The sequence below is a fragment of the Oculina patagonica genome, chromosome 4 (assembly GCF_052425735.1).
Source record: "Oculina patagonica isolate OP01 chromosome 4, crgOcupat, whole genome shotgun sequence".
Classification (NCBI taxonomy): Eukaryota; Metazoa; Cnidaria; class Anthozoa; order Scleractinia; family Oculinidae; genus Oculina; species Oculina patagonica.
Window position 1 is genome coordinate 2,904,290 of NC_135761.1, and position 17,723 is coordinate 2,922,012.

General features: G+C 40.1%; 4 protein-coding genes across 4 annotated transcripts in view; 1 reads left to right on the forward strand and 3 right to left on the reverse strand.

Moving 5' to 3' along the window:
- The window catches only part of LOC144651269 (leucine-rich repeat-containing protein 69-like), a 204,359-nt gene that overhangs the window by 62,772 nt on the left and 123,864 nt on the right, over positions 1-17,723 (forward strand). The gene's annotated exons all lie outside the window — the stretch shown is intronic.
- The window catches only part of LOC144651187 (Fanconi anemia group A protein-like), a 53,850-nt gene that overhangs the window by 2,262 nt on the left and 33,865 nt on the right, over positions 1-17,723 (reverse strand). The window contains exons 43-49 of the mRNA XM_078511089.1: positions 4,713-4,770; positions 2,291-2,356; positions 1,972-2,007; positions 1,413-1,458; positions 1,103-1,142; positions 954-1,007; positions 389-425 (exon numbers count right to left, since the gene is read on the reverse strand). Coding sequence (XP_078367215.1) covers positions 389-425; positions 954-1,007; positions 1,103-1,142; positions 1,413-1,458; positions 1,972-2,007; positions 2,291-2,356; positions 4,713-4,770 — 337 coding nt within the window. The remainder of the gene's footprint in view (positions 1-388; positions 426-953; positions 1,008-1,102; positions 1,143-1,412; positions 1,459-1,971; positions 2,008-2,290; positions 2,357-4,712; positions 4,771-17,723) is intronic.
- On the reverse strand, positions 5,938-8,521 carry LOC144651158 (uncharacterized). The gene is made up of 2 exons (XM_078511047.1): positions 8,430-8,521; positions 5,938-7,896 (listed from the first exon to the last, which is right to left on the reverse strand). Exons 1-2 carry the CDS (start codon positions 8,502-8,504, stop codon positions 5,938-5,940), a joined length of 2,034 nt encoding a protein of 677 aa, XP_078367173.1. The 5' UTR covers positions 8,505-8,521.
- LOC144651159 (uncharacterized) lies at positions 8,928-15,418 on the reverse strand. The gene is made up of 2 exons (XM_078511048.1): positions 15,170-15,418; positions 8,928-9,485 (listed from the first exon to the last, which is right to left on the reverse strand). The coding sequence occupies exons 1-2, from the start codon at positions 15,314-15,316 to the stop codon at positions 8,928-8,930; spliced, it is 705 nt and encodes a 234-aa protein (XP_078367174.1). The 5' UTR covers positions 15,317-15,418.

Here is a 17,723-nt window from a genome sequence, read left to right on the forward strand (position 1 = left end):
AGATCTCAGTGAAACTGCCAAAAGTAATTAAACAGACTTCAAGTTCAGTTTTCATATTTTCAATGTCATTGAAAATGGCGGGAGCTGACTAGGATCCTTTAAGTTCAACTGATACATTTCACCCCAAAGAAAAAAAAGTATGATAGAATAAGTATGACCAAAAATAAGCACCGATAATTTTAAAAAGCATTTATGACAGTTTAAGACCTCAGTAAAGAAAAGGCACCAGGATGGACGAGGATTTCTTTTCAACACGCAAAATGTCCGAATTTAGAGAAAATGGCGGACCTCGTTTGAATGAATTCAACGTGCAAAATCGTTTGCTACTGGCCAAGAACCGAATTACATTTTGATATATTTTAACACTGTCAAGCTAAGTATTCTGTACCTCTTGTAAGGCCTGACTGGGAAAGTTTAAAAAGAAGCTGAAAACAGAAAAAAAAGAGTTCATAGTTTAAATGTCATCGACTTTCTAAAGTAAGTAGAAAATAATAAACTTCAAAGCGGCTGTTCCATGCCGGGCAATTCCTTGAGAAAAGTTCTCCAGAATACGTCTAAAATTTTGTCTACAAAATGGAAGATTTGATACCCACTCAGGTCCATTTCATATTACGTAGTCAAAGCAAAACGTGGACAGAGTACCTTTCCTAGGGCAGGAAATTTGAGAAGCTGAAAAACGCCCGGAAAAACGAAGCTCAATCTTGGAGGGAATTCTCGATTTTTTGACAGCCATTGACGTCTTTTGCAGCCCTTGGCAACCGTTTGTCTGCCTTTGCGCACGCTCTGTATCTAGGCACCGCTATGAGATTGCCCTAGGGTCCCAAAAGGCTAAGCTGCTCTTTCCCGACCCCCGACACCGGGTGACGAGCATACCCGCCTGTTCCTCCCTTCTCGGACTGGTACTTGTTACCTCGATTGATCTACAAATAAGAAATGACCACAATAAGACATACCTGAAGAATACAGCGGGGTACAGTGTGACCAGCTGTTCTTTCAAAATCTGTGACCTGCAAGTGTGTAACAACAATGTGAGTCAAGGAAGTGAAACAAAAGATTAAAAAAAGCATTTTTTTGGGGGGGGGGGGGGAATTCAGTGACAAACCTTAAACGAAGAAGGACTTCCTTGAATTCACTTCTTTCATCTATAACAACAGAAAAAGAATGAACTGAATACAATGATTGTTACAATCATTGAAAGATAGCACGAGTAATAAACGTACACTTGTGACAATGTACTTATTCCGACTAACTTATAGATACTTTACTCTCAGAGTGCCTCCCTTCAGTAAGGGTCTTCTCAGAAGTGTTGCGTGGCAATAAAATAACACCTCTGCATAAGACTAGAGATAGGCATCTGGGTGTTTTTCTTTGGAAATCTTTTAACTTAAGACAGGTCAGTGACAAATTCTCACCAATTATGAAAACCGATAATGACTTGGGGAAACACATCAACAGCTTCTGCAGAAGAAAACAAGCAAACTGATAAACATGAAATGTTCATTTGTCACGAGTGTGGGACAAAGGAAAATATCTGAATCCCCGACAAGAATCTAACCTGCGACCTCTCAGATACAGGCAGGAAGCTCTAACCACTGAGCTATACGGAAAGGCTCTTGGTGAGATACGGCCATTTACTAGGTTCACAAAAAAACGGTCAGCAAAAAAGTGATGCAAGGCCAACAAACACACGTGAAAGAAAGCATTTGAAATCAAAACACACGACAACCGGCCAAAACGTTGACAATTAGTTCTCTGTGGCGGTTGGGCGTCGTTTACCTGTGAAAGGATGCTATGAAAACAGCAATACAGTTTACTCGGCCATATCCCCTACCACGGACAATGTTGAGTGTCATGAGACAAACATGGCTTCATAAATCTTATACAGTTCATATGCTTCGACACTGCTTGAGACTTTGAGGGGAAAAACTGCTTTAACACTGCTTAGAACGCGGCTTCACTATCAAACCTTACCCACGCAGAGTCTCTCAAAACAGCATTCTCTTCTATCTGGAAAAATAATAAACCACCAAACAGTTTATTTTACAAAATATACTAATACTTCGACACCCAAACAATCATATTCACAGTCCACAGTTCACATACAAGTCTTTCAAATTGTTAATACATTAACCGTAAAAAAACGTTCTATGATCTACGTGAGATAGAGGTTGCGGGAGATTGTTAAAACGTAGAGCCAAAGAAAAGATAGTTGACGTAAAGTATATAAATAATTTTTTGTCACTTGTTTGCAAGAATGTAGTCCAAAATTTTAGTTATCACCACTACAAACCTCTCGTCCATGAAGACACATCTGTGAAAACTCTGCCATGAGGCAGTCGAATAAACAAACAGCAAGCTACAAAAATGTACAAAATACAAGTATTAATGTGTGGATTTTCTGTTAATTGTACTTTTACGAGTTTAGCTTAGTAATGCTGTCTGGGCTGAGCTGCCGGACAAGGTCTCTGATTGTTGTTACATGGATGAAATCATTGGGGTTTACATGAACGACGAAAAATTAAGGATAATTGCAAGCACAAGGAAAAAGAAATAGAGGATATTACATGGTTGCGCGGAGATATGAAATTTATCTTCGAGTGTTCAAATCGATATCTCACGAGTGAGCGCAGCGAACGAGTGGGATATCGATTTGAACACGAGAAGATAAATTTCATATCTCCAAGCAACCATGTAATATTCTGTTTATTATATAAACCTACTAACTAGTATACCTAAATGGTAGAAGTGCTGCCAAAGGAGAAGAAAGATTTAGTAGTAAGGTTAGGAAAGGGTTAGGAAGTGCGGGCGAGATCGATGCAAGGTGTCGTAGGATTAATAAAAGTTTAAGCGATTTATGATTTTATAGTCTGCACAAGAGCTCGGGCAGGATCCACTTTCGTGTATACTTTTGCCGGGTCATGTATGGTGACGCACAACATTAGCACTGCCTGGTTTATGCAAAAAGTTTACACCAGGCTCCTTACCCTGTTGCGTGACATAACAAGTAACTGCAGTAAAATTAGACTGAAGAGAGCTTCGTGTCGATTCGAGTGAACTTTTTTTTTTACAAATTTTGCCTTGAAAACCAGAGTATTTAACATGTTTCAGTTTTGTGCGTGCTGAAAATCAAAGATGTCACTTGTTTTAAATCCTGCATGGTCACAGGGGCCGATAAATTGGCGCACGTTTCTGATTTGGCCTTTGGGTACAATAAAAATTTGCTCGCACTAAAAAGTAACGAGGAATACTTTGCGCATCGTGGAAATTTTTCATCGCGATGTTGTTAACTATAAAAATTAGCGAAAAAACGGAGCGACATTTCGGTGAGTGGCACCATTATCAAGTACGTGACGAAAAAACCTAATTTTTACTAAAAGTAAAGGTGCGAAATAGAATAAATTATAACTGTTTAGTGTTCATGTCATTCCAGTGAGGTGTCAAAAATGTTAATGAGAGTAATGGTGCCAAAAGTTCGGTAGAAACTGATGAGAAAGATGACGATTATGAAGTCATTGCGTTACTCATTGTTAAAATGGATTTACTACAGTGAGTGAAAGCAGACGTTTCAGGTGGTTGTTTCTCTTGTGAAAACAATTGCTTTTCCCACTCGCTTACATCTGCAATGACCCAAGAGCAAGCCCTGGAAGGCGAATTTCCTTCCTTTCAACATTGAAATGCAAAGCATTCAGCTAACTTAGAAATCATTTCCTTTGGTCTCTATTCGTTATTCCTCTAGTGACGAAGGTTCATTTTTCCGATGTCGCACGCGCGGCACGTGGACCGTTTATTTTTCTGTATTGCAGAATAAACTGTACACAACCAGGACTTAACGCATAAACGCAATTATGAAAAGAAGAAGGACGCACATCCGAGCTTCGTCTGCATCTTCCGCCATTATTCACAAAGCATTAGCACAAAGATCACATTGAACTCCACTGCGCATCCTGAATCTTCCATTCGCGCATAACCACAATTCCTTGCGCCTTTGATCTTTCCGCCGACCACAATTCCTTGCGTTTTGAAGAAAAAAAGCGATTGCAAGCCCCATATAGTAGTCCTTTTGCCGATTAGAGAGCTGCCTCGCTCGTTCGCTTCAGGCTCACTTCGCTGCGGCAGCAATTACGATGTTTTGACGATTTTCCGAAGATTGCCGACCATTTTCCGAAGATTTCCGAAGATTTGCAAAATGTTGTCGGAAGGTCGTACGAATGTTTCCGAACATTTTCCGAACTTTTCCGAAAATTTCCGAAGATATCCGAAGAATTCCGAAGATTGCCGAGGGAGATCCGAAGATGTTTCGACTTAACATCGATTTACTTTGGTTCATTCAGCATTGAAACAGGGCAAACTTGTCAGAAAATGTTTCGAAATCCATATCTTCACATGTGAAAATAACATGTTATTTTCACGTGTGAAGATATGATTTTTTCGCGCGAAAGATTTCCTGGTATTTCACTGATGTTTATATAATAAACTCTTTTCTTTTCCTCATTTTTGCGCTTATGCTTGCCCCATTGCTTCGCCAGTGTATACCAGTACAGCGCAAGCACAGGCAGTTCTCAATCAATCAATCAATCAATCAATCAATCAATCAATCAATCAATCATTCAGCAATCCTCTCTTTAAGAAGGGCAAACTGTTGTCACTTGCTGTGGCAGGGTTGACCACAATTACAGTAATGGACCCCTAAAATTTAATCGACATTTGATTACCTTTCTTGTAAACTCTGTTGGAGATTTGCTTTCCCGTATAAAAATCGTCATAAGTTGGCTAAAACGAAAAAAAAAATTAAAATCAGTGTACACTTTATTAATTACCTTAATGTGAAATGATTTTTGTTCTGGACTGAAGCGAGTCCTTCGGCTTGTGCCTTAAAAGAATGCCTCATACTGTCAGCAAATTATACCACATGGAGTGACTGTTTCGCTTGCCTTCTGGCTGTCATAAGAATCATTCACTCATGTCTAATCATCATGCAATTTCTATTAATTTCCACAACAATTTGCTGGGTGGAGAATGACACTGTGCTGTGAAACCAAACTTAGTGTCTTAAGTGCGGCTTTCTCCAAAAATCGACTAATATCGCCTTTCTCTGGCACAAATTGGAAAAATCGATTTCGCTTATATTTTGCCCATAGATAGGCCCTAGTAAGAAACTAAACGGACTGCAGTTAGTTTTTCCTAATATAGCTTTCTTTCGTAGAAATATGCAAAAAAAGATTTTGCCCCAAATTGGGCCCAAAAACAACTTCCGGTTTAACTGATTTTATTGAAAGTTTGATCGCCTCGTGCGTTATACTGCAGCTGTTTATTGATATTTCAATAACATTTATAATGTCTTTAGGTATTTCGTGTATGACTGAGCGAAAAATAAAACAAATCGAGATTTATTTTTAGCCTGAAACGGGGATAAATCCAAAGGCAAAATTTGCAAATGAGTAGCGAGCGAAATTATGCAGTAAAACTCTGCCATTTTTTTCTATGTGCGATAACCTAAAATATCGTAAAAACAATTTTTATGGGTTAACTAGACATTAATCTAATAGTATATTTAAAAAAATCTCTGGGGGAAAGGTTTTTAGTGGCCCGCTTTGGCCTTTGTTTATCACTAGTTTTGCCGTAAATCAGAAAAAAATGTAAATAATTGCGTTACACTGCTTGTCACAATACCCGCTGACAGTTTCACGATTTCCTGTATTTTAAATAATCTAATCATTTTAAAATACACGAAAAAGATAGATGTCACATGCCAAATGTAAATGGAAAGGAAACTTTTACTTGTTTTATACCAATATCGCGAGTGGCTGTGCTGTTAAGTGTTCTTCAGCTGAAATTCAGAACCAGGCAAATGTACGTGCTTTGTCTACTTTTCATTAAAGTAATTCAGAAGAATTCAAAAGGGCTTAGTTAGGATTTTTTTCTTTCCTATTGCACCACTTATGACAGCAGGTAGCAGGTACAAGACTTCACCACCTCTTGAAGCTTATCGATGTAAGGCTTCTTGCGGGTTATCGTGACATTTGAAACATTAATGCCTAGAAAGATGCAGATGTCGCGCAAAACGGTAACACGAAAAGTAGCTGCAAGTTTGCCACTGGAGGCAAGCTCGCAGATGTTATAAGTGTCATGCATAATGGGATGCTGAAGAGCTACTAAATTGGACACATCTCTGCGCATCTCACTTAACGCTTCTTCGTGGCGTGCACAGATCTCTTCTTCCTCGTCTTCCTCGGTCACAACATCAACACTTCGTTTGGCAGCCAGTCTGGAAAAAAAGCCCCGGATTTGCTGCGTTGTCAGGAATTCGCTGAATGTGAACAGACGATTGCCATTGGAATCTTTGGCAGTCCTCATTTCTTTGGACACAGTGGCCGGGTCAAGCTTTCTTCCAGTTGTTTGCCCTATCTCAAATTTCTTAATGAGGTAATCTTTTTGATTGGAATTGAACCTTTTCCCAACAAAGGAACTCTTGGGCGCCCAGCCCATGGACATAGGAGGATTTTGAGCATCACAACTGCTATCTTTTCCGAGGCACGCCACATCGCCTAGTTCCTCGACTTTGGATCCACCCTTTTCAAGCTCATAGGCATACCTTAGTATTGCTCTGTCCAGAAGTGTCTCCTGTTCCAAAGCACGTTTGTGCTTTCCACATTGAAGGTGTTGCTCAAGACTGGAGTATCTTTGATATGTCATGATGCAACCTTCTTCAGGACAAGAAAACAATCCAGAATTGGCGTTTCCCTCGTCGCTGGCACTTCCGTCATCATCGCCGTCAGACGAGGTAACTTCTGCAGGGCATTTAACCTTCCGAGGTTTCAAGTCGACAAATGGCAAATGAGTGCTCCTTTCATTATCAGTTCCGATATCGACAATCAAGTGACGTTCGCCATCGCTATCAGTCACCTGGAATTTGCTCCAAGGAATTAATTTTCCCTGGCCAATTCCGTATGCCCTCCACACCCTCAAACAATCGCTTTCATACTGGATGTTGTTAACAAAACTAACACCTTCCCATGTGACGGCTTTCTGCGTTTGCAACTGAGGCGTTTCTGCCAAGGTGACAACTACACCAGGAACGCCACCAAAAGCCTCGATGGCAGCCTTCATTTGAGCAGCATTTTCAATGTCATTGCCTTCATTGAGGTAGATTTGCATGTGGAATTTAATGGTCGCCGCTTTTCGGTCACATGCTCCCTTGCCACCTTGTGGATCTGAAAAATCCATTCTCTTTAAGGTAACACCGGCGTTATCTGCTACCACTTTAGCACCAACAATGGTCGAAGCACAGTGATAGCACCCCGCGTTGTCCTGTCTGTAGAATACTGATTCAAGGTTTGGCATACCAATCTTTAACTTTGCGAGAACATCCGCCATTATGCCAAGCACTGAGTGACTGTCCTGGTCGCAAGCTTGAAAAATGTGCACGAATGCCATCGTCTCGATTTGTCGGTTTGGTCGCTGCTGTAGTGCCACTGTGATGTGCCAAGGTATCCCTCGCTTGGCAAACCAGTCGCTTTGACTTTCTCTATACTTTCTGGGAAGAAACTTCATGGCCCAATCTTGGACCAAGAAAACAGAATTTTCCTCTAACATTTCCATTACATCGACTCTGGCCTCATCTTGGTTAACTGCACGAAGAAGGTGAGCTTTCCAGGCACTGATGCTACGCCTTGCTTGTTCAGTGTTAAAGGTCAACTCGTCCATTTCTTCGCTTTCTGTTGCAATTAGCTTAAGGGCGTCTTCCATTTCTCCAATGCTCACCTCCACCAGGCTGCAACGATCACACACCCCATCATGGATATGACTACATTCTCCCTGGTATTCGGAACATTTGGCATCACTGAGCGCAAAACATCTACAATGGTCTGGGACAGTCGACGACTCAGAAACATGTACCTTAAAAAATCAAAGAGGATCGTATGAGAAATTACGCTATAAAAACAAGCACGTGTTAGTCTCAAAGCTGTTGCAATGCCCGGGGGAGGGGGGGGGGGGTACTCCAAAAAGTTTTATACGGGGATGCTCCGCCCTGAGATCCGACCCCTTAACCTTTTATATACCATTTTGACAGAAAAGGCACCCCTTTCATAAACCTTTTATTGAAAAAGGTACCCCTTTCATATACCTACCTGACATCACATAGACTTAAAACAGGAAGTTTTATTGTCTCTCATGCAGCGCTAAAAAAAATTAAATGATACAGCCATAAGTTGCGTCTGTTCGAAAAATTTTAATTAAAGGCCCTTTTAAACACCTAAATGACAGATTTTCTCACCCTTTCATATACCTAAACTTGTGAAATCCCTACCCTTTTATATACCTGAAGCCTGAAAAAGGGCGGAGCCTCCCCGTATAGGCCATTATAGGGAGTACCCCCCACCCCCCCCCCCCCGGGTTGCAATGTTTTAAGGGTTATTTGTTGTCCTTACCGTGAAGTCACTTTTCAGGTAACGCTTGGCCAATTTCAGTTGCTCCTTTCTTTGTTTCGCCCAGGACATACCCATTCCAAGCTCACCCAGTCGCTCAGCAAAAATTTCAAGTTCCTCAAACGCTTTCGCGCCAGAAGCAGTGATGTAGTCCAGACCTTGTAAGGATTTCCTCACGGAGGCAGAACAGACGTCAAGAATTCGAAGCAAAGAGCTTCGGCTCAAGCAGGTTATGCCTGACTCCTTGCAGTACTCTTGATATTGCTGTGCTATACGTTCTGGAATCATCATCCTGATAACATTGGGTACTGCGATCACTTCACCGGAACTCAAAGTAAGGTTTTTCTGTCCAAATGGTAAATCTTGAATGATGTGCTGACTGGTTATGAAACAAATAAAGTGGTCAACCATTTCCGGGGAAACGTACATTCTCTTCTGGATAGGTTTAGGAACAGGAGAGCCTCTACCATGGATCAGCAGGTGCTGTCTGGCAATCTTGAATCAATACTGTGTGAGGTTTGGAATCCACCTTTGAAGAGACTTAAAGCTGATCTTGTCAACCATGATAGACAATATCTGACGACGCGTATCCCACTGGGTAGCACTGTTGTAGCATTCTGCTAAAGATTCCAGTAAAACAGAATCGACTTTTTCTGTTTCTAAGGATGTTGAGGGAAAATGCTGATTCATTGCCTTTGAAGAGACCAGTTTGTCCCACAATTTATCAGAATCTTCGCCAGCTATAACTTCCAATGAGGCGGCTACAGCCTCACTCGCCTTCTTTACATAGTAACGTTTGGTTCTTTCGCCGACGTCATCCCAGGTTGTCCTTAAAGAAGATCGAATAGGACTTATGTCTCTTGACGCAAGAAAATCATTCAGTGCAGATCTTGACCTGTCGACAGGAGTTCTGTCTTGGCAGGTGTCATCAAGACTTTCGGTATCTGAAGGCAAATACAGACTTCCAAAAGGGGTATCGGCTTGTGAAAACATGCTTGACCTCGCCTCTGTAAATGGGGTACTCGTGAAATGACTTTGGTCTGTTACTGTACTGATTTCCTAAAAAACGCAATGGGAGATAATTTAAATAAATCCACTTTACTATTTTACGCCCCTACGCGCAATGCCGCGTACAACTACATGAAGACCAATATTCATAAACCTATGATCAACCTGAATGGCGGGGGATTGAACCTTCTTTAGTAATCGATCAAAATGAGGCGGCTGAAACATTTTTGTGAAACGAAATTTTCGATGTATGTTTTGCGATATATTGGTCACGTGGTTACACTGGAGCCATCATATCAATCAGTCAGATTATCCATCAGTCAATCAATCAATCAAGCAAGCAAACGATCAGTCAGTAGGTCAAACTTATCTTTTCATTTTTAATTTTTTTTCAAGTAAGTGTATATCGCTGTACCCATACCGAAGGCTGACAATAACACTGCACATCAAGTGTTGCTGGGGCATTGTTAAAAAATTTGTCAAAGGATTTCTGTGCTGAGCCCAGCTAGAACACTTTCGGGTTTGAAATTTTCTAGACTTACAAAGTGACAATCTCGAAGCTAAGTGCATGACCACTATAAAACAACATTTACATTTTACAAAATGTTATTGCCACGTAGAGTTAACTCTCGTTTTACTGGACACGCTCGGGGCGTCGTTCAGTGCTCGGTATAGCGAAAATCCCAAGGGGGCTACTCAAAAAAGTACCCTTTTATATACCATATTGACAGGAAAGGAACCCCTTTTGTATACCTTTTACTGAAAAAAGGTACCCCTTTCATATACCAAAAAAACACATGCATGACATATGCCTAAAACAGGAATTCTAGATGTCAGTTTTACATGGCTTTTAATAAATTTTAAAAATAAAGCTATAAGGTGCGTTTGTTCAATATAATTATTTAAATTGAAGACCCTTTTAAAAACCTAAATGACCGATGTCTTTACCCTTTCATGTACCAAAACTTGTGAAATCCCTACCCTTTTATATATACCTGAAGCATGAAAAAGGTACCCCTTTCGGGCGAAGCCTCTTCCTTTATACCATAAGAGGGAGTAACCCCCCTCAGGGGGGGGGGGCGGTCGGGCGAGAGTCTGTAATAGCGGGAGTCATTTACAGTCAAACCTCTTTCGGCGGGGATCTGAATTTTGTCCGTAATATCGAGTGTCCGCTATAGCGGGGTATCCGTAAGGTGAGAGTTGACTGTAGATCATAACAAGAGGGCTGAATTAAAAACAAATCTTTCATGTAAACAGGCTCTTAACATGCTCTGATGCTTAATCGTGAATTGTTTCATTTTTTCTTTGTGTTACACCATTACTCCTTTAATTCTGAAACTTTTAAGGATAAGGAAGCCCTAGGTTTGATTGTGTCCCCCATTCGATCATCCCCGTCACTCGAAATCCCAAGTATCCCTTTCCCCCACCCCCCAAGAGGTGCTGTGCATGCCTGTTATATATATTTTCGCATTGTTGTCCGGAATAAATAAATTTTAAACTAGCTTAAGAGGGCGTCTTTCTTAAAAGCACCCACTCAATTTCGCTTAAAAAATAATTTTGCCTGAAACTCTGTCAACTGAAAGACATTACCAAGGCAAGAACTAAAACAGATATGGTTTGATTTGAAATGATATTCTGGCCGCGTTAGGAGCCATAAAATATTTTCCCTTGTCAGCGCCGGTCACAACGTCTCGAAAATTGAAAAATATGCACTTTACGTAACACTGTAAAATATTTATTTCGCATCATCTAGTCGCAAATTTTATATCAACTTGCTCATAAACCTTTCTAGTTTTACAAGACAGTCACAATTTGCCTCTCGATTATCCTGAAAAGGCAAAATCGAGCGTATTATGACCACTACTAATCGCCTTTGAGCAAAGGCTGTAAATTGGCTTCGATTTAGAGGCTATTTTTTAAATTTTGGGACCAACCTAATACTTCTAGCCTATCCAGCCGACAAGAGTAGTCGTTCATCTACAAATATGTGCAAAATCCCATGTACGTTTTCAATATTTCAAAAATTATGACCGTTTTTATCAGCACATGTGCCAGCATTTTCGATTTTTCGCCTATATTAAAATCGACTTCTCTCGAGCAGATTTTGACACACATACAGCCTACCTGCTTCTCATCTCGGCTTATGTCCAACGTTAGACGGTTAACAATCCCCAGATTGCTAAATCTCATAATAACTCCAGCAAATTGGTAGGTATTGCCTTCAAAACTTGAGCACCACGGCATCTATCGAGTCCCTTGTTAGCGAGCGAAAGCCCGAATCCAAGGCTACATTTCGCACTAAATACCCCATTAAACACCGTTTCAGAGCCGTATTTCTTCGAGAATCAGACAAAAGACCCTCCGAGACTGCTATTTAGAGAGCATAGCCGCGATTTGAGGTCTTAAATTCCGAAGAAACATCACCATTTACAGTGTACATCTCGACAATCGATACTGTGTGATGCTGTTTCCGCAGAGGTCCGCATAAATGGGGAGACCGCTGCTCACCTGTGCCAACAACCACGTCTAAATGTTACCATATTTTTTTTTAAATCAAAATTTGGAAAGCAATTTCGAGTTTTAAAGAAATCAATCCTATAAATAAATAAACAAACACGGAGCCTCGTGCCAAATGGCCCATACTGTCACAGCTTATCCCGGTTTCGATAGCATTAAGCGGCTAGGAATATTTCTACTCCCTCCTGGATGGAATGCTAGTCCATCGCAGTTCCCCACCCCCCGGCCCTCCCAGCATTATTTTGCCGGTACCTATTTATACAGCTGGGTGGGTAGAGGCGCTATGAGAGTAAAGTGTCTTACTCAAGAATAGTACAACACAGTAACCCTGGCCTGGGATCGAACCCGGACAGTTCGATCTGGAGTCCGGCCGGCGCGCTAACAAATAGGCCACCGCGCCTCCCATATAAATAAATAAATAAATAAATAAATAAATAAATAAATAAATAAATAAATAAATAAATATCATTCGCCGTCTGTAAGATATAGCATTTTGATTTTCGGAGTTTCACGCCACACAAGACTTTAGACGGCCGCCAGAAAGCTGCCACGTTTTCTTCAAAAAAATTGCCTTATCCTGCCATTTTTAATACTCAGGACAATTTTTGACGGATAACTGGAGTACGGAATAACGTGCAGATCTGAGGATGGGCCCTAAGCAAGCCGAGGAGCAACGTTAGATTTTCGCCGAAGGTTAAAGAACACCTTACGGCACGGTTTACACTAGGAGAAAGAACTGGGCGAAAGGCGCACCCTTCCCAAAATGTCGCCGGATGACGAGAAAGATATCCAATACCTCCAGGAAAATACCCGTTAACCTGGTAGACCAGGTTAACAGAGAAATCAACGTCTCCCATCCCATCTGCTACGACACGTATGACTTCTGTGAGTGTTACTACAGCAACGCGCTTCAAAAATTCAATGTGGTCATGCTGACGGCCACCTGTAGCCACTTTGGGATTCCTGTAAAATCAAAAGAAAAAAAGAAAATTCTGATAGACAAGCTGACGGACATGATCCGTGAATATGAATGTGTTTCTGACTAAAACAATGTTAAACATCCCATAAGAGTAACAGACAGTCGTTGAGTAGTCTTGGCTTCATGCCTAAACGCAGCAGTGCTTTTATTACGTTAAGTCCTCTCGTCCCTCTCAACAAAACATAATGTTAAGGTAGGCAGGCAGGCTAAGAATACCTGTACCATCACATCCTATAGGTGGTTTTCACTGTCACGCCGCGAAAAATAAAACCAAAACTATTGAGTCAAAAAAATCAAGAATATTACAGATTGTAGAAAACTACTATATAAACTACCGTTACTTGTTCAAGTCTCAGATCTGTACATTATTCCGTACTCTAGTTATCCGTAAAAATGTTTCACGCAAATTTGGAGAGCACAGACACTGATCTGGCATTAAATTCTGCTACAAATCAGAACACCATCACGAAAAAGGAAACATTCAAAGAAACACTTTCCGCAAAACCTCGACGCTAAACTGTCCAGAGAATTAAAAATGGCAGGATGTGGCAATTTTTTTTAAAGAAAACATGACAGCTTTCTGGCGGCCGTTTAAGGTCTTGTGTGACGTGAAACTGCGCAATTCAAAATGCTATATCTTACAGACGGCAAATGCTATTTATTTATTTATTTATTTATTTATTTATTTATTTATTTATTTATTTATTTATTTATTTATTTATTTATTTATTTATTTATTTATTTATTTATTTATTTATTTATTCATATGGGAGGCGCGGTGGCCTATTTGTTAGCGCGCCGGCCGTACTCCAGATCGAACTGTCCGGGTTCGATCCCTGGCCAGGGTTACTGTGTTTTACTATTCTTGAGTAAGACACTTTACTCTCATAGCGCCTCTACCCACCCAGCTGTATAAATAGGTACCGGCAAAATAATGCTGGGAGGGCCGGGGGGTGGGGAACTGCGATGGACTAGAATTCCATCCAGGAGGGAGTAGAAATATTCCTAGCCGCTTAATGCTATCGAAACCGGGATAAGCTGTGACAGTATGGGCCATTTGGCACGAGGCTTCGTGTTTGTTTATTTATTTATAGGATTGATTTCTTTAAAACTCGAAATTGCTTTCCAAATTTTGATTTAAAAAAAAATATGGTAACATTTAGACGTGGTTGTTGGCACAGGTGAGCAGCGGTCTCCCCATTTATGCGGACCTCTGCGGAAACAGCATCACACAGTATCGATTGTCGAGATGTACACTGTAAATGGTGTTGTTTCTTCGGAATTTAAGACCTCAAATCGCGGCTATGTTCTCTAAATAGCAGTCTCGGAGGGTCTTTTGTCTGATTCTCGAAGAAATACGGCTCTGAAACGGTGTTTAATGGGGTATTTAGTGCGAAATGTAGCCTTGGATTCGGGCTTTCGCTCGCTAACAAGGGACTCGATAGATGCCGTGGTGCTCAAGTTTTGAAGGCAATACCTACCAATTTGCTGGAGTTATTATGAGATTTAGCAATCTGGGGATTGTTAACCGTCTAACGTTGGACAGTAGCCGAGATGAGAAGCAGGTAGGCTGTATGTGTGTCAAAATCTGCTAGAGAGAAGTCGAGTTTAATATTGGCGAAAAATCGAAAATGCTGGTACATGTGCTGATAAAAACGGTCATAATTTTTGAAATATTGAAAACGTACATGGGATTTTGCACATATTTGTAGATAAACGACTACTCTTGTCGGCTGGATAGGCTAGAAGTATTAGGTTGGTCCCAAAATTTAAAAAATAGCCTCTAAATCGAAGCCAATTTACAGCCTTTGCTCAAAGGCGATTAGTAGTGGTCATAATACGCTCGATTTTGCCTTTTCAGGAGAATTGAGAGGCAAATTGTGACTGTCTTGGAAAACTAGAAAGGTTTATGAGCAAGTTGATATAAAATTTGCGGCTGGATGATGCGAAATAAATATTTTACAGTGTTACGTAAAGTGCATATTTTTCAATTTTCGAGACGTTGTGACCGGCGCCGACAAGGGAAAATATTTTATGGCTCCTAACGCGGCCAGAATATCATTTCAAATCAAACCATATCTGTTTTAGTTCTTGCCTTGGTAATGTCTTTCAGCTGACAGAGTTTCAGGCAAAATTATTTTTTAAGCGAGATTGAGTGGGTGCTTCTAAGAAAGACGCCCTCTTAAAACGCCATGGATTTCTTTTAAGTAAAGGCTTATCATTGTCACAGTTTTCTTACCCTGAATGTCAACTCTTTCATTTGACTAACAACTTCTTCTTCCTTGTTATCTATGTCGACAAGTGGAGGCGAGTTCTTTGCTGCTAATTTTGACAACTTCTCTTCTTCGGACGCTGAACTCAAAATTTCCCTGCATGATCTGCACATACCTTATGCAAACAGAAGGAAAACTATCAGACGTATTGTATAAGACAAGAAGCGATAACACGAGTGAGAAGTCGATATATACCTGATCCAACGGGAACCAAATGTCCCGTTCTTTTGAGAATTAACTTCGAGAAGGTCGTGTTTACCCCTCTTTCGGCTTTTGGATATTTTCCTCTCACCATTTTATGTAGTGATATATCTTGAGGGACCCTACATCTTTCGGTTCCTCTTGTCCAGCCGAGACCAAGGGATGAGCGATGTGATGGGCAAACAGTCATCACCTCGACATTTTGTGGAGTGTTAAACATCGCCGCACGAGCAAGTATTAACTCAATTTCACTTTCCACATCATGGAATTGAAAGAGTGACTTGTGTTGTGCTACATTTTTAGTGCACGATAAAAGTGGGACGATCTCCGTTGACTGCTTTCTGTCTCTGCGATCAAAGGAGCACTGACCACCAACTAATGACTTAAAAGAACAACAAGCATTCATCTTGTTCGAAGAGTCGTGTTTACTGAAGTGAGGAATTGTCGGATAAGGACGTGTTTTCAAACTTAATTTAACAATTAATTTAATTTACCAATTTGCTTATCGCTAGTAAAATCTATTTAGGACTGATCCAAATATTGCGTTGAATTCTGGCGCTAATCATTTTCGAAGTTTCAGTTCATTGAAATGTACTATTCAGGCAAAAAACGTAGAACTCTGAATATAACTTAAAAAGCTATAAGGCAATTGTATGTTTTCTGTTCGATCTTATACCATAAAGGTGTTTATAGTCCTCAGTAATACCTTCAGTGTTGATACCTGTTAGTAAATAATTCTAACCAACATTTTTTTGCTTTTTATTTTTGCTTCGCTTATAGGATAATAATTGGGAAAATATCGACAATCTGATACAAAAAGAAACAACAACGCATCAACGAACAAAATCAACATCATTGCACTCCGGCGGCAAATACTTATAATTTAATTATTTGCTAGTTCCCTTCAGATCACGTAAAGAAATAAACCAAACAATATTGACTCGTTGTTACGTTTTATAATTGAACTGAGAATGCTTTCTATTTATACGACCGGCTTTTGAAAATGATCGAGGGGTTAACAGCTTTGATAACAGCTTAAAACTACTAACACAGAATTTCGCTAGGTTAAACCTTACCGACGGGCCGTCTAGCATGTTGTGATAAAGAGCATGTTAAGATCACGCAATTATTTCAAAACGGGTAAAGGAAAAATCTCTTATTGCTTTTACCTTTTCAAAGAGTTCAGCACATGACCGTTTTTATACTTGGGTTGTTTGAAAGTATTTGTTTCAAAAAGATAATTTCCCTCGCGCTTTACTAGCCTTGTCACGTAATTCCTGTCACGCTAAAACGGCAGATTTTCGGCGAAATTAGTAATAAGTACAGGCCAAAGCGGGCCACTTAAAAACTTTTACCCAGAGATTTCTTACGATATCCTATCAGATGGGTGTCTCTTTAACCCATAAAATGTATATTCACGTTATTTTAAGTTATCGCACATAGAAAAAAATGGCAAAGTTTTACTGCATAATTTCGCTCGCGACCAAATTGCAAATTTTGCCTATCATTTTATCCCCATTCTAGGCTCAAAATTAATCTCGAACTGTTTTATTTTTCGCTCAGTTATACAATCAAGACCTAAAGAGAATATAAATACTATTGAAAGATCCATAAACAGCGGCAGTAAAATGCGCGAGGCGATCAAATTTTCAAAAAAATCAGTCAAACCGGAAGTGGATTTTGAGCCCAATTGGGGCGAAATTTTTTTTGACTTATTTCTACGAAAGGAAAATGTATTAGGTAAAACTAACTACGGTCCGTTTAGTTTCTCACCAGGACCTATCTATGGACAAAATATGAGCGAAAACGTGCATTCCATTTGTACCGATGTCTGGTTGATAATTCTAGGAAGTCGCACTTAAGAAGTAAGTAAGAAGTGGACGAAGAATTTTCCTTTTTAAGTTCTATGTTATATATGTTTATGTTGTAGATTTTCCTTTTTAAGTTTATGGTGTTTAGGCTTGTAAATATACAAAGAACCTGTGTATAAAGTACTAATTATCATAAATGCCATCAGCAGTTGCGCGGCTGTTAGGCTTTCTCTCTCACTTGTAAAACATTATAAACACTGAAATAAGTACTGGAAGCAATGTTAGTAAGTAACGTAAGTAGTTTAAGCAATGCATTTTGTAAACAGTGTAATAAGTGAAATGCGATGTAGGGCTGTAAGTAATGTAAGTTATTTTAGGACTTACGTAATGTATGTAATTAGTGTGTTAATGATTAATAAAAAAAACTGAGTGTCTTGTCCAAGAACACAACACAATGACCCTAGACAGGGCTTGAACCCAGACCTCCCGATTTCACCGCTCAAACTAC